Source organism: Meles meles, chromosome 8 (genome assembly GCF_922984935.1).
Source record: "Meles meles chromosome 8, mMelMel3.1 paternal haplotype, whole genome shotgun sequence".
Classification (NCBI taxonomy): Eukaryota; Metazoa; Chordata; class Mammalia; order Carnivora; family Mustelidae; genus Meles; species Meles meles.
In genome coordinates, this window is record NC_060073.1 from 29,955,127 (window position 1) to 29,970,515 (window position 15,389).

Sequence of the window (15,389 nt, forward strand, 5' to 3'; positions counted from 1 at the left end):
AATGCCCAGGGAATCTGTATATACATTTCACATTTAAAATTAGCCCTATCTTTCCCTTTGTATCCTGTATCATTTGAAATTTTTTAACTGTTAACATTTATTTTTAATTTCTCACCCATATAAAGAATGTTGTGCTATTATCTTCAGAAAAGCCAAGAAATTTTTGGCATAAAATACACATAACATAAAATGTACCACTTTAACCATTTTAAAGTGTCCAGTTCAGTGGATTTTTTTAGTATATATCTCAAAATACAGTGGCCGGGTCACATGGTAATTCTACATTCAATTTCTTGAGGAATTTCAAAACTGTTTTCCAGAGTGGTTATTTGAATTTTTATACTCATGTTACTTTTCAAATCAGAAAAAAATAAAATAAAAAAATATTTTTAAAATAAGCAAATATTTTGCATGAAGTAATTTTTTAATTCCCATTTTGTAATAGCTCAGATCAATTATTGAGATTGTGCTAGCCAGCATCTCTCCACCCCTACTCTCCTCCATTTTTTTCCAAAATCATAGGATCATAGTTCACAGAGCTGAAAAGAACTTCAGTAGAGCCACTCTGAACCAGTTCTCTAACTACGAGCAGGCAAAATTAGTATTCTGACTTCCCAAGCAAGCCATGAAGAGCCAACTAACTTAGTCACTTTCACCAACGCTCCTACTACCACACCATACTGCCTTTTCAACAGATTCTCTCCTGTATCTTATTCTGAAAGATCCCCACAAGCCAAGCATGGAAAGATTTCCTCAGCAAAGTCAACTCTGAATCTCTACCACAGAAATCTCGAGTCTCTCTAGCTGGCGGCAAGATTTGAACCGTTCTTTCTACAAGACCGGAAGCACAGTCACCTTCCAGATTTAAAAATGGAGGTCACCATCGGCAGATCATCCAGAGAGCTAATACATTAAATTGAGCAATAATATTGCAATGCCTTTCTGATTTTAACTGAATCCCTTGGGCTTAGAAAAGACTAGTCATAGGTCAGAATAATCCAGATTGAAATATCCCAGTAGGTCTTGGGCTACCCCAAGGCCCTCTGCTCAACAGGCCCATAAGCAATCCAATCCTTTCAGGGTCATGGACAGGGGCTATTATTATCCCAATTTCACAGTGACAAAGCTGGAGCACAGAGACCTTTTAATAATATGACCAGGTCAGAGTTACCTAGAGAAGGGAAGATGTGAATTCACAACTGGTCTGCCTGCAAAGCTACCACCACACAGGTACCCTAGACACAGTCATTCAGCCCTTGCTCTCAGTGACACAACACTGCTTGCTCCCTTTGTCAGCTACATGCCAATGGGACAACTGTTGCTTAAAACTGTCCCCTGCCAAAGCTTGTATAACCAAGTTATAAGTATAAAGAAGGGAGACAGTTTTCCTGTTTGACAGACCTACATAAGTTGTTCAGATAAAGATTAAGACAAGACAGAAGGAAACAGGTCTTGGGATAGATACCATTAAGGAGTTTATATTTGTCCCAAGTCCACAACTGTTCTGTGCTTATTTTAGCAGTAGTATTTGGAAACATGTTCTTAGGCAACCAGATACTTTTTAAAATACCTTCTAGAGTTCTCTGAGACTATTACTTATTGTAACAAATGCCAAGATCATTATGAGAGAGCTCTTTAAAACACTACAATTAATTAAAATGTTCTCAAAGCTCCCCCCAAACGTAACTGATATGATTATATAAAAGGAAATGAAAAAAATAATTTTTATTATTTTCCATTTGTAACTGATTTTACTTTTTTTTGCCCTGTTCATAATATATCCTCAATAAATGCTAAATAAATGGATGGATAAGTTAAAAAAAAGTTAGGAGAAATGTTTCTGGAAAGATAGCATCGGACTGAAAGTGATGGTGAGGTTGATACTAGAGAAAGAAAGGCCCCATTTCTGCCATAGTCCCCTCCCGGACCACAGAAGATGTCTATGTTCAGCACAATGACTCAGGGCTAGGAAACACAAAGCACAGAAATCAGAGTCTCTCTAGCTAGCAGCAAGATTTGCTTTACTCGGCTAAGGCTTGATTCTAATCTCCAACAAAGAAGTCTAGAAAGCTAGGCTAAACCTGGTAGAAATCTTTCACATAGCCTGGAGGCCTATACTATCTCCTCTCATTTGAGGAGCCAAAACCTTAGGTCTTCCCTCTTCAGGGAGAGTGGATATTCACCTGCCAGCACCAGAACAGTAAGCCAGAGAACCAGCATTACATGAGCATTTTCCCAAATATTTACGCATTGCTCCCGGGGATCCTGAAGAAGAAGAAAGCTTAACCATTGGTAGTAGCTCTGTACTCCTATCCTTCGGCCACATGGAAAGAGGAGACCAAAGAGAGCCCACGCAGTTCCCTTAACTGACCAGTGAGCATCTGTTCACTTGGGCAGAGCCAACACTGGAGTCCTGGTCCAAGTCACCTGGACCAGTACCTCTCGGTCTTTAGAGGGGAGGTAAGGGAAAGGCAAGAAGGGGCCTTGTTCTTCGCCCAGTCCTCAGGAGTAAAGAAACATGGGTTGTACCGTCTCCCCCAAAGACAACATGTACCTTATAATGGAATTTGCAATAAACTGCCTCTCCCTTCGCATTGATCAGCTTAAAAGTATGCGATCCGTATCCGTTCATGTGCCTGTGTCCATCTGGAATCCCTCGATCACTGAACAAGAAGGAAACCTAAAGGAACAGGAAAAATAAGCCTAACATTTCTCGGTTTCAATCAAAACATCCTAGATTTTTTTAAAGATATTCATAAGTTTTCCAAGAATCTCTTGATGCCATGGAACTCACTAATCAAGTTCCCATAGGAAAGGTTATCATTAGTATCGTTTACACAAAATAACAAGAATTTTAAAGCAGAATGACATGTAAATCATTAATCTCATGGCTCAGAATTCAGTGAAGACAAGGAAAAACAAATCTGAAAAAGTAGCCTAACTTATTATTCAAAATCTGTTTTCACAGTAAATACGTTTGGTAACACTCTTCCCTTCTTTCACTAATGTAAGAGCTTTACTTTGTACTAGAGACTGTAATCCTTAATATTGCTAAATATCAACTGATAATGTTTCTAGCATCACTTAAGGTCTATGAATGGGGGAAGATTAACAAAATCAGTCATCAAGAAATCCGAGAAAGCCTCCCAAAGAGAAAGTCAGAAATCAAGTCCAATGAGAGAGCCAACACTGGAGAACCACATGATGAGGCACAGTTCAGGTGAAACGTTACAACAGAGTGAAAAAGAAGAGTTCCCACCTGATGCAGAGACTCTGGGCGCAGGCTCCAAAAGTCCCAGACCATGTCAGGATCCTTCAGGTGTGTCTGAGGGTTTCTCTTTTGACTATGGATAAAGGATGGAAACTAAACAGAAAAAAAGAGAAAGAAGTCCCAAAACGAAGTTTATAGGAATTACGGTGTCTTACATTATACATTGCTTATGGCTAAGTCTACAGATTATAACTCAGAACAAGATAATCCTAGAACTTTACACAGCCAAACCCTAAAACGGAATTTACCCTCTACATGTTTCCATGGCAAAGTGCCTCTTTTTGTTAATCTTCCAGGCTCTACAAAGAAAAGCGGACTATTCCCATGAAGTCGGTGAATCTTGAAATGCCAAACTGAAGACTAATAGTGACCATTATTTGATTTCATAAAAAGTTACTAAATACAGAAAAATGTGCTTAAAAAGGCAATCCAGCCAACCCGAATTCTCTTCCTGCTTTACCTGGGGCTTTAATCTTCTCTTTAAATGCCAGTCAATACAGAGTGTTTGAAATCAATTTAAATCAAACATTTGTGGAGTGCAATATACTTTATCACCTACCAATATGGCATCCCTGATGAAGAAAATGGGGGTGTTATTTCCAACAAGATCCCAATTACCATCCTCTGTGTAAAATTTCACAGCAAACCCACGAGGGTCCCGAACTGTGTCCGCTGAGCCTGACTCTCCAGCTAGAAAATTCAAATGGGAAAAATGAAGGATAAGCCAGAGTACTTGCCATCCAAGAAACCCAAAGTCATGAAGAAACACTGGGAACTATCCTCTCCAATCCACTTCTAAAAAGGGAAATCAAGGGCACCTGGGTGGCTCAGTGGGGTAAGCCTCTGCCCTCGGCTCAGGTCATGATCTCAAGGTCCTGGGATCAAGGCCCACATCAGGCTCTCTGCTCGGCAGGGAACCTGCTTCCCCCCCTCTCTCTCTGCCTGCCTCTCTGCCTACTTATGGTTTCTCTCTCTCTGTCAAATAAATAAATAAAATCTTAAAAAATAAATAAATAAATAAATAAAAATAAAAAGGGAAATCATGTAGTTAAGTGCCTGGGTTATTATTTCTACCACCTACTAGCTAATCTGAGCCTACCAATTAAACAAAAGAATTAATTGAGAGTAATAAAAGAGTATGTAACTGTAAAAGCTAAAAGGATTATCCACTTAACATTAGATAGCTTTGTTTAAAAGGTAATTAAAATTTAAATGAAAATAAAGAAAATACTTAATAAAGATTGAGATAGCAAACAAGGAGAATCAGTGAGTAGTGGAAATTGTGAGGTTAAGGTTAAGAAAATGAGTGAAAATATAGATTCTTATTCTTAATGTCATTTACTTTTGAATCCACAGTATTTTAAAAATGCACAGACTGAAGAGAAACAGCATTAATCGTGCATTGTGAGGTGTTGAGAGGTGGCATGATAGATCTAACTTGTACTAGCGCTACTGAAAAAATCACTGCACTTCTGAAATAGAATTAATCCCACCATGCAAAGTAGATCTACAGATGAGATTACAACTATGTCTGTAAAGCATGTTACCACGGATGGCACAGAGTTAATTCCCGATAAAGGGCAGCTATTGCAGTGGCTGAGTAAGTGCCCCACTCCACGTTTCCATCTGAGGCAACCACCTGTAGGAAAGTTCTTTCCAAATGTCACAGAATTGCAGTGCTGGCCTATGCCTGGTGTGATTTCCTAAGACCTCAAACAAAATAGAATTAAAAGGAACTTTCTGCATGTCTCAGAATGTTTCTTTTCTACTGTAAAACCTGGCTATCGTTTGGAGAAGTTTTTTTTCTATCTTCTAATATGCTTTCCTTGAAATGTAGTTATAAATGCCCTGAAGAAGGTACAGGGTTGAGTGATCGCAATGCCAGTCACGCAGAGAGACAGACTTACCGACAGTGGAGAATCGAACAGCAATGGGAGTCCTCTTTCCAATATGCTCAAACACCTTTGCTTTGGAGTATCTGGTAATGTCATGAGTGACCTCGAAGTAGCCAAAAGCCCCTAAAGAGAAAGACACAGAAATCCTCATCATGAGACCATTGCAGACCACTCAATAGGCCCTCAATGGGCATCTGGGAGATGAGAAATGGATGGTGCAGCAATGGCTTTCTGGGAGTTTCCAAGATGACTGGAGAAAGGAGAGATAGATGTCCAAACAATGCCACATGATGGTGGCAATATGCAAAGCCCTCAGTGCTACACTCAGTGCTATGCAGCTGGAACCAAGAGGAAGGAGAGATGAGTGGGGCTAGAAGCAATGGGTCAAGGCTGGCCCAAGGACACAGGGCCTGAGGTGGTCTGGAATCACAGGGAGGAGCCAGGAGGGAAAGATAAGAACAGGGGGAAGAAGAGAAAACACACGGAACGAAAAGATCAATAAAACACTGAGGAAGATACCACAGGACAAACTACAAACTGAACAGCATACCAAAGCGTTGACAGAAAAGCCACACAGAAAAAGCTGGAGAAGATGGAAGGAAAAAATAAAGAAACTAGAAAGTTCTAACTGGGAGTCAGAGCAAGGAGCTAGAAGACAAACGTGTTCTTTCTTTCTATCAAGCTTTCTTATCCAACTGAGTTTTCAGCTTTCTTTTAAACATCACCCTATGTTGCATTTCTGCAATAAAAGCAAGATAAAAAGTTTTACACGACTTTTGGACAAAACAAGAAAAATCACCACAAACCCACCCCCTAACACAACTATCCTCAATTTTGCACCATTCACTCCGGTATGTATCCCGTCAGTGCGCCATCTAAATCTAGCTATGATTTCAGCATGCCGTGTCTGCATTTTCATAATTTTATTTCTTCACAAAAGTGCACACAGGGAAAAAAAGTGCACAAGGGAAGAAAAGGAAGATCACTTCCATTGTTACTAAAATATTTAATATCTCAGGTTCAATCCGGAGAAATAACCATCATTTAAATATGAGTTCCTCTCCCAATGGACATTTTTTTCCCCTTTCTCCCAGGAATGGAGATTTGCCACTTCTGTTAAAGGAGCTCCAACCCTGTGAGAAGGAATTTTTAACCCAGGTGTTGTGCAACAATCCTTTCATGACAAACAAACATGGCTCTCACCTGCTCCTTTGGCGTGCACAACTCTCTCAGGGATTCTTTCCCGGTCAAAGTGAGCCATTTCATCAGTGAACACCACATCCTGAACGAGAAGAGGACCCCGGGGCCCTGATGTCATAACATTGAGTTTATCTCCAACTGGATTACCGGCACCGGTGGTCAGGACATCGGGTTTCTAAGTGAGTAAACAGAAAAGGACAAAGAGAGCAGGAGAGCTGGTACAATCAACCCATTATTCATGCTGTCAGAGAATACACTGTTTCCCAGTTTTTAGACCTTCTGCTCAAAGTCTTTTTAAATTTCCTGGGTCCGATATGCTAAAATGCTGCAAGATACGCCACTGCCTAAAGTTCAGAGTTGGGTCTCGGAAATCCTTGAAAAATCTCAACACTGATCTGGCCATCTGCTCTGAAGAGCAGAAAGAGGGCTAAGTAAGCTATCAGCCCTCTCAGCCCCTGCTCTTGACACAGCCCCCGGGCTCCACACAGGAAAGCCCCAGAGAGGAAGCTCCCCACATGGAATGTCTGAGCCCACAGGAAGAAGATGGTCTCTGGAGGAGCCATGCTGGTCATCGGTCAACTTTCAGCTGCTTTCTGAGTGCTACAGCTGTTCACGTGGGTCATCCCAGAGAGCGCTCCCCTCTCTCAAGCAGCAGATGCCAGCTTTCTGCAACATTGCTTTCCAATTCCAAAACAAAAAAGCCAAAAAAAGTCACGGCTTTTATTGTCACTGAAAACAAACTTTTGCTGCTAAGATGGATTGTAGTATTAATTGTCTAAAGATGTCAAATGTCTCTGAAATGGGACAGGTTATTTTACCATAACAAAGAATTCTTTTTCTAATCCACCCAATTCTCCAATATCAGTAAATACATCGGAAGCTCCTGGCTGTCCCTTCTCTAGGATGGGAGCCCCAGCATTTTTTAATAAATGATCCTAAGCAGCTCTTGGAATCATCTTGGCCCCTACCCTCTACTCCAAACCAGGGACAACTGCCTCTCCAATGTCCTCCCCTGGCCACTGGGAAACCAGGGGAGATGTGTGGGGGAAGCAAAGCCCAGCCAAGTCCATCGACAACAACTCAAAAAGGTCTAGTGATGGAAGTCTATGGTACCAACTTCATGTGCCTTGAATTTTCACAACCCTGGAATGGAGTGTATAACTTTTCCTCTGCAGGTACACCCGCTCTGAATATTAAAAGAAGGTCAATACCTGTCTTTTCCCTAGAAGGGGATATTGGGGGTGGGGGTCACTTTAAAAGCCTATAAAAATACCATGAGCTCTTTGGGAAAATGCACTACACAAGAGAGATCTTGGAATCTTCAGAATTAATAAAGAAGACTCCAACACCCACTAGAGTTCTTCTCACATCGAAACACGAAGAAGCCAACATGGAACCTTAGAAAAACTGTGAGTGCTGGCGTCAGAGTCTGGCTCTGACTTCCAGCTCTGCCAATCATCAGATGTGTATGTGCTGGCATGTTACTTACCATTTCTGAGTCCCAACTTTGCATGTGCAAAATGGACAAGAAATAACGATCCCCCAGAATTAATATGAGGATTGAAAGCACTAAATTCATGCAAAATGAGGGCTAGGCACACACACACGCTACCGTTTTACTGGTCATGTGGAGTGATCTGATAGCAGAAGCAAAGCATTTTAGGTTTTCTTTTCTAACCACCATGACACGTGTGTGGCATCCATTCAGACTCCGTCTGATCAAAAATCTGCCCACACCACCGGACCATGCTCTTCTCAACACATAAACACAGTACTAAAGGAAATCTTAAAAAAAAAAAAAAATCAATCAATCAATCAAGGGGATATGGCATAAAGGAGAGAAGTATGACAGAGGATACCAAGAGGCTCGGGAAAGGGAAAGGTAAAGAGGTCTGAGTTGTCATTTATATCACTCATGAAACCAGTAAAAGGACATCACACACCCTCTCCGGACCACCAGGTCGGAGTGAGATGGTCCAGAATGAAAACCAGGCCCAGAGAAGGCACATGCACAGCAAGGCGGATGAATGGACGGCTGAATGAAGAACTAAAAAATGAGATGGGCTCACCTGATGGCCCGAATTCATACAAGTCGGGAGTGAGAATGCTAGAATTTTACGCCCAGGGGCCTCCCTCTCACCCGATGTAGGAATGTCCTCTGCAATACCAATCCACTAAGAAGTGAACCTGTGTTTCTCCACCACAAATGTAGCATCCAGCCTCTCTTCCTAGCTCTAACAGATTATCAGTCCTAATTTTTAACAGCTTTCCTCACACACGCTCATGTGTATGTAATCTGCCTTCAAAAAAAGTGTGCCACAGCAAAGGAAACAGTCAACAAAACAAAGAGGCAACCCACGGAATGGGAGAAGATATTTGCAAATGACAGTACAGACAAAAGGTTGATATCCAGGATCTATAAAGAACTACTCAAACTCAACACACACAAAACAGATAATCATATCAAAAAATGGGCAGAAGATATGAACAGACACTTCTCCAATGAAGACATACAAATGGCTATCAGACACATGAAAAAATGTTCATTATCACTAGCCATCAGGGAGATTCAAATTAAAACAACATTGAGATACCACCTAACACCAGTTAGAATGGCCAAAATTAGCAAGACAGGAAACAACGTGTGTTGGAGAGGATGTGGAGAAAGGGGAACCCTCTTACACTGTTGGTGGGAATGCAAGTTAGTGCAGCCACTTTGGAGAACAGTGTGGAGATTCCTGAAGAAATTAAAAATAGAGCTTCCCTATGACCCTGCAATTGCACTGCTGGGTATTTACCCCAAAGATACAGATGTAGTGAAAAGAAGGGCCATTTGTACCCCAATGTTTATTGCAGCAATGGCTACGGTCGCCAAACTGTGGAAAGAACCAAGATGCCCTTCAACGGATGAATGGATAAGGAAGATGTGGTCCATATACACAATGGAGTATTATGCCTCCATCAGAAAGGACGAATACCCAACTTTTGTAGCAACATGGACGGGACTGGAAGAAATTATGCTGAGCGAAATAAGTCAAGCAGAGAGAGTCAAGTATCATATGGTCTCACTTATTTGTGGAGCATAACAAATAACATGGAGGACATGGGGAGATGGAGAGGAGAGGGAGTTGAGGGACACTGGAAGGGTAGATGAACCATGAGAGACTATGGACTCTGAAAAACAACCAGAGGGTTATGAAGGGGCGGCAGGGGGGTGGGGGGCGGTGGGAGGTTGAGGAACCAGGTGGTGGGTAATAGGGAGGGCACGTACTGCATGGAGCACTGGGTGTGATGCCAAAACAATGAACACTGTTATGCTGTAAATAAACAAATAAAAATTTAAAAAAAATAAAATAATAGCATTTATAAGAAAAAAAAAAAAAAAGTGTGCCAGAAAAAGCTTCAACCGGGTCAGCAATGCAGAAGGGAGTCCAAAGGGAGGGCAAAGACTAGAAGAAAAAGATCCCTGACTTCAGGGGCTGTTTAGGGCAACACTCGATGAGAGAAACCGACCTGAACTAAAGAGAAGAGAGTGTATCTTAGAAGGTGAGAAGGATGCCATATATTTGCTGAGAAGAAAAGACCTAAGGAAATGAAGCTGTATTAAATAAAATGAGAAGTGGGGCAGGGGAATGGACCATGGAAAACAAGTTTTTAAACATGATTTCTGGGGGAAAAAAAAAAAAAAAGGCAAGGCTTTAGAGAGATTTCTAGAAGATAACAATAGCTTGGTGTGAGCAGCAGTCTTGCCTCAAAATGCCCTCTTTTCTCATCTCTATGTTATGAGGAAGTGACAATGGACACTCCGAGGTTAAAGGTTCCTCCTTACAGAACCCAAGACAAAAAAGAAATAAAAGCAGTTATTAAATGCATCTGTTTGCCTTGAGAGACACTATATTCCAGAAACATCTCCAAAAATACTACAAAATAAGCAATTAAATCATCTCCCTAGGGGCGCCTGGGTGGCTCAGTGGGTTAAAGCCTCTGTCTTCGGCTCAGGTCATGATCTCAGGGTCCTGGGATCGAGCCCCGCATCAGGCTCTCTGCTCCGCAGGGAGCCTGCTTCCTCCTCTCTCTCTGCCTGCCTCTCTGCCTTGTTGTGATTTCTCTCTGTCAAATAAATAAAATATTAAAAAAAAAAAAAAATCATCTCCCTAGCTTCCCCTGTCTACTCCCTAGGTATATTCAGAGTCAGCAAGAATGTATGCATTAAGATTTAAAGTAAATTTACCCAACAGCATTCCAAAAATGTGTAGGGGGTGCCTACGGTATGTTAGTGTTGGGGACCACAGCAGCAAACATCAACGTGCCTGCTCTCATGGAACAGTCTACGAGGGTTGTTCAGTGTCATATTACTCAGAGCAGCGAAAGCTGACATGTAACTTAAATATCCAAAAATAGAGGCAGAGTTAATGAAATACTATGCCACCATTAAGAATCTCATCCACAGGGGGACCGGGGTGGCTCAGTGGGTTAAAGCCTCTGCCTTCGGCTCAGGTCATGGTCTCAGGGTCCTGGGATCGAGGCCCCCATCAGGCTCTCTACTCAATGGGGAGCCTGCTTCCTCCTCTCTCTCTGCCTGCCTCTCTGACTACTTGTAATCTCTATCAAATAAATAAATAAAATCTTTAAAAAAAAATCTCATCCACAAAAAAATTTAAGTAATAATAAAACTATCATAACATTTAGGTGATATCATTATAGGTCATTTTAATTTTCTTTAGCTTTCTATTTTCTTTCCTAAAATAATTTTAAGTCAGAAAGTCTACCTACACTAATCAAATATCAGAAGTTTTTCAAATTATCTGTATTTTGTATTGACTTAATGAAGGCAATGTATATATCCTCATGTCATACAGTTCCTAAAAACATGCTTTAAGGTACTATTTTATTTCAGAGAGAGAGATAGTGCGGATGACTGGGAGGGACAGAGGAAGAGGGAGAAACAGATTCCCCACTGAGCAGGGACCCTGACTCAGGGCTCCATCCCAGGACCTTGGGATCACGACCTGAGCCGGACACAGACACCTAACCAAGAGAGTCACACAGGCACTCCCTTAAAAACATTTTTTGGGTTGGGGCGCCTGGGTGACTCAGTCGTTAAATGTCTGCCTTCGGCTCAGGTCATGATCCCAGGGTCCTGGGATCAAGCCCCGCATTGGGCTCCCTGCTTCTCCCTCTGCCTGCTGCTCCCCCTACTTGTGCATGTGCTCTCTCTCTCTTTCTCACAATCAAACAAATAAATAAAATCTTTTAAAAAAAAAAAACAACAAACATTTTTGGGGGTTTTTATATTATTATTATTAATGTATAATGTAGTATTTGCTTCAGGGATATAGTTCTGTGAATCCTTAAAAACATTTTCAATGAAGATACTTAGTCACCACAAGTGTCCACTTCTAATTACTTTCTAAAAAACTCCCTAAATTATGCTTTATTTTCAGTTGCCCATGTAAATTTAAAAACATGAAATCTCCGTCTGGAGTTTCATCTTCAGCTTAAAATGACTGCATAGAAAACTAAGGAGCATACGATAGATATGTAATCATTTTTATGAGGAAAGACCCTAAATAAGGTTCTTCTTCTCTACTTTCTTTCTTCAGAGAAATAATTACAACACAGAGGGAAAATTCTTCAGAGAATGGGCCGCTGCTGAGCACAGGCTCTTAAACAAATGTTACCTATCATAGTTCATTGATGGTAGCATACACAATTTTTTAACAGTTTAAGATCTTTAAAGCTGCGGTATGTCCTACCATCCGTGGCATCTTAGCAATGCGTCCTGGTTTGGCCAGGCAGGGTTTTCTCCTGAGTAGTGTATAGGGCGCTGGTATATTTCACAGTGCCTGGTGTCTCAGACTCAGTGAAATAGGACATTCGCTGGAGGCTGGGAAAGCGCAGTCTTAAAATCTGACTCAAAAGCAGCTATATTTAGTGTGTAAATTCCTTTGTCAAGATTGATACACCGAAACTATGGCCACTAAATGCTGACAGAAGAGGGGCAGGGGCAAAAGAATGTGTGTGTGCCCGTGACCGTGAGGGAGCCGGACATGGAAGAGGGGCAGGGTGAGACAGAAGAGACCAGGACAGAGCACCGAGGGACAGCACCATCCCCTCGCAAGGAAGGGAAGAGGCAGCGAAGGAGAAAGAATGCATGGAAGCTTGTCACAGACTCCAGACTCTGGGACAGAGAATTTCAGGACAGAGCAGAGGCACTTGCTGCACAAAGACCAATGGAACTGAGGACTGAAAAGAGGATTCTGGTCTTGGAAACCTAGGGCCTCTGGTGACCAGTCCCATGACAGTTTCAAGGGTAAATAAAATAAAACGAGAGAGAGCCAGCCACTGACTACTACTGATGGTGTGACTTGAGCCAAGGAAAAATGACTCTGACGGGGTGCATCTGAGGTCCTGTAATAAAGGACTGTGACCATTGTCTTTGACTTTAAATCAGTGACCCTGGAGGTATAAGTTTCAGTGGGCCGGCCCAGGAATGCAGAGGAGGGAAGGAAGCAGAGGCGATGAATGCAGCGTCTAGAACAGCAGTGACAAAAGGAAGCGGGGAGAGGTGGTGTCTCAGAAGGCAGTAAGCGCCCCGTGTCCAATTCCAGGGTCAGCGCCATGCACGGAGCACTGCGATCAACCCCAGTCTAAATACAATTTGTTTTTGTTCTGGTTTAGGGCAAACTTGCAGCAATCTCCAGCATTTCAAATACTTCTAAACGAGTAAGCAGAGAGCAGTGAAAACCAGCTCTTCCGGGCTAAAAACAACCACAAAAATAGCCAGGAACGGGACACTTGGAAGCCGTTGCCTGGTTAAGGAGCCCAGTCAGGTGAAGCCAAGCCACTCTCTGCACCAGCTGAGAAGGGCAGAGTCTGGTCAAGAGGGGATGAAAGGAGAGAAGGGGGAACAAAAAGCCCACAAACAGCGGAGCCAGCAGCCTCAGGACAAGGCTAAGGGCAGCAACAGGGTGGCAGGCTTTATACAGATGCTAGGGGAGAAATGGCTGGAGGAGAAAATAAGTATGAGCCTGTCTGCAGGTCAAGGACATAAAAAGCAGCCATAGGGCACCTGGGTCACATGAGAAGCTCAACCATCCCAACAAGGACTCATGGTACCACCCAGAGGGTGCGGCATTGAGAACAAGGGCCTCTCAGGCACACCCAGTTCAACACTCACTCATTCATTCCACTGGCCTTGTCTCTGTCCCCTCCCTTCCCCTTGCCATCCACCCAGACCACAGAGGCTGCCAGGCAAGAGGAATCTCTATGTTCTGCACAAACAACAGGACAGGCTGCAGTCTTGGAGGAGGGAGGACAAGGGGCCCCTGCAGGACAGTGTGTGTGATAAACCAGACCACAGCCATGCTCTGCAGCCTGTGCCCCTGGTTCTTGCCAGCTACAGACCAAAGAAACAACACCCCAGGATGCCAGCTCTGGGCTTTCTCTGGTAAGAGGATGGAGGATAGCCATTTCTGGTCCAACACTAACCAAGAAGGACAGAGGATCAATGCAACTGACAGAACTGTACAGAATTGCTAATTTCTCTTCCTAACAACCAGTTCTGAGCCACCTGCCATATGTGAGGCTTTATCCTAGCTACCCTTATATAAATCATCTCCCTTAAGCCACCAATAATCTAGTGAGAGACAGGTCATTATTTCCATTTAATGAGTGTTACTGTATGATTGGAGAATTTCAGTGATTTTACACAGATTACAATGTTGGGGCACAGGTCTACTTGTTCTATATAACAAGTAGGATGGGCAAAGAGATTTCTTCCAACTTGCTGACTATTATGTTGTTGTTGTTATTGTTGTTTTTAAACTCAGATCACTTTAGGATTAGAAATTTTTAATGACAGAAAAGTTTTCATTGGTGAATTCTAGAAGCTCTCTCTCTCAGGGAAAGCAGCATTTATATTTGCTTTCTGGCTGACAACTATCCATGACATTCATACATACTTCGCCTGAACCGCTCTTCCTGCCCCCACCCCAGGCCATCCCTCGAGCTAGGCCAAGGTCATCTTCTTGTTCCCCACAGAACAAAATATTTATAATTCCCTATTTGCTTCACTCTTTTTCCTCTCTAGACAGTATACTTGTTTTACATCTATATTCCTGACACGATGCCATTATCAACAAGTATACAAAAAAAGGCTTGTGTGGGACTCCTGGGTGGCTTCATCACTTAAGCATCTGACTTTTGATTTTGGCTCTGGTCATGGTCTCGGGGTCATGGAATTGAGTCCCGCTTCAGCCTCCACGTTCAGCGCAGAGTCTGCTTATCCCTCTCCCTCTGCTCCTCTCCTTGCTCTCTCTCTCTCTCTCAAATAAATAAATAAAATCTTTTTAGGTGCACCTGGGTGGCTCAGTGGGTTAAAGCCTCTGCTTTCGGCTCAGGCCATGATCCCAGGGTCGTGGGATCGAGCCCCGCATCGGGCTCTCTGCTTGGCAGGGAGCCTGCTTCCCCCTCTCTCTCTGTCTGCCTCTCTGCATACTTGTGATCTCTGTCTGTCAAATAAATAAAAATCTTAAAAAAAAAAATCTTTTTAAAAAGGCTTGTGGAGTGGTTGGCCGGTTAGCTCAGTTGGTTAGAGTGTGGTGCTGATAAAAAGGCTTGTGGATTTAATATGTGAATAAACTAAGCTATGGACCAACACAAAATGGCCAAGAAAGATTATTTCTAAGTAGAAGAAGGAAGCAACAAAAGTCTCTCTCTCTCTCCCTGCATCTCCCCTCCCAAAAATAAATGGGAAATGTTTGAATTTATAACTTCAAGTTCTGATCAAACACCTTTACACAAATGTTATGAAAACTGCAGCAGAAATTGGCAAAGAAGGACTTTGGCTTGTCTAAAAACTGACACCATGATCAAAAGTAAGGACTCAAAGTAAAATTTCATTTTGGCTTTGCTCTTTCTTATTTTTGGCTAGAGTTAAGACATGAATGAAGAAATTTTCCTGGGAGGAGTAAGGCTGGCTTTCTCTGATAAAATATTCTATCACCAGTTTCCATTTATTA

The 15,389-nt window shown here is 42.3% G+C and overlaps 1 protein-coding gene across 1 annotated transcript in view; it reads right to left on the bottom strand.

The window, feature by feature from the left end:
* Positions 1-15,389, bottom strand: part of CAT (catalase) — a 39,906-nt gene that overhangs the window by 16,327 nt on the left and 8,190 nt on the right. The window contains exons 2-6 of the mRNA XM_046015207.1: positions 6,370-6,541; positions 5,179-5,289; positions 3,831-3,961; positions 3,260-3,364; positions 2,555-2,680 (exon numbers count right to left, since the gene is read on the bottom strand). Coding sequence (XP_045871163.1) covers positions 2,555-2,680; positions 3,260-3,364; positions 3,831-3,961; positions 5,179-5,289; positions 6,370-6,541 — 645 coding nt within the window. The remainder of the gene's footprint in view (positions 1-2,554; positions 2,681-3,259; positions 3,365-3,830; positions 3,962-5,178; positions 5,290-6,369; positions 6,542-15,389) is intronic.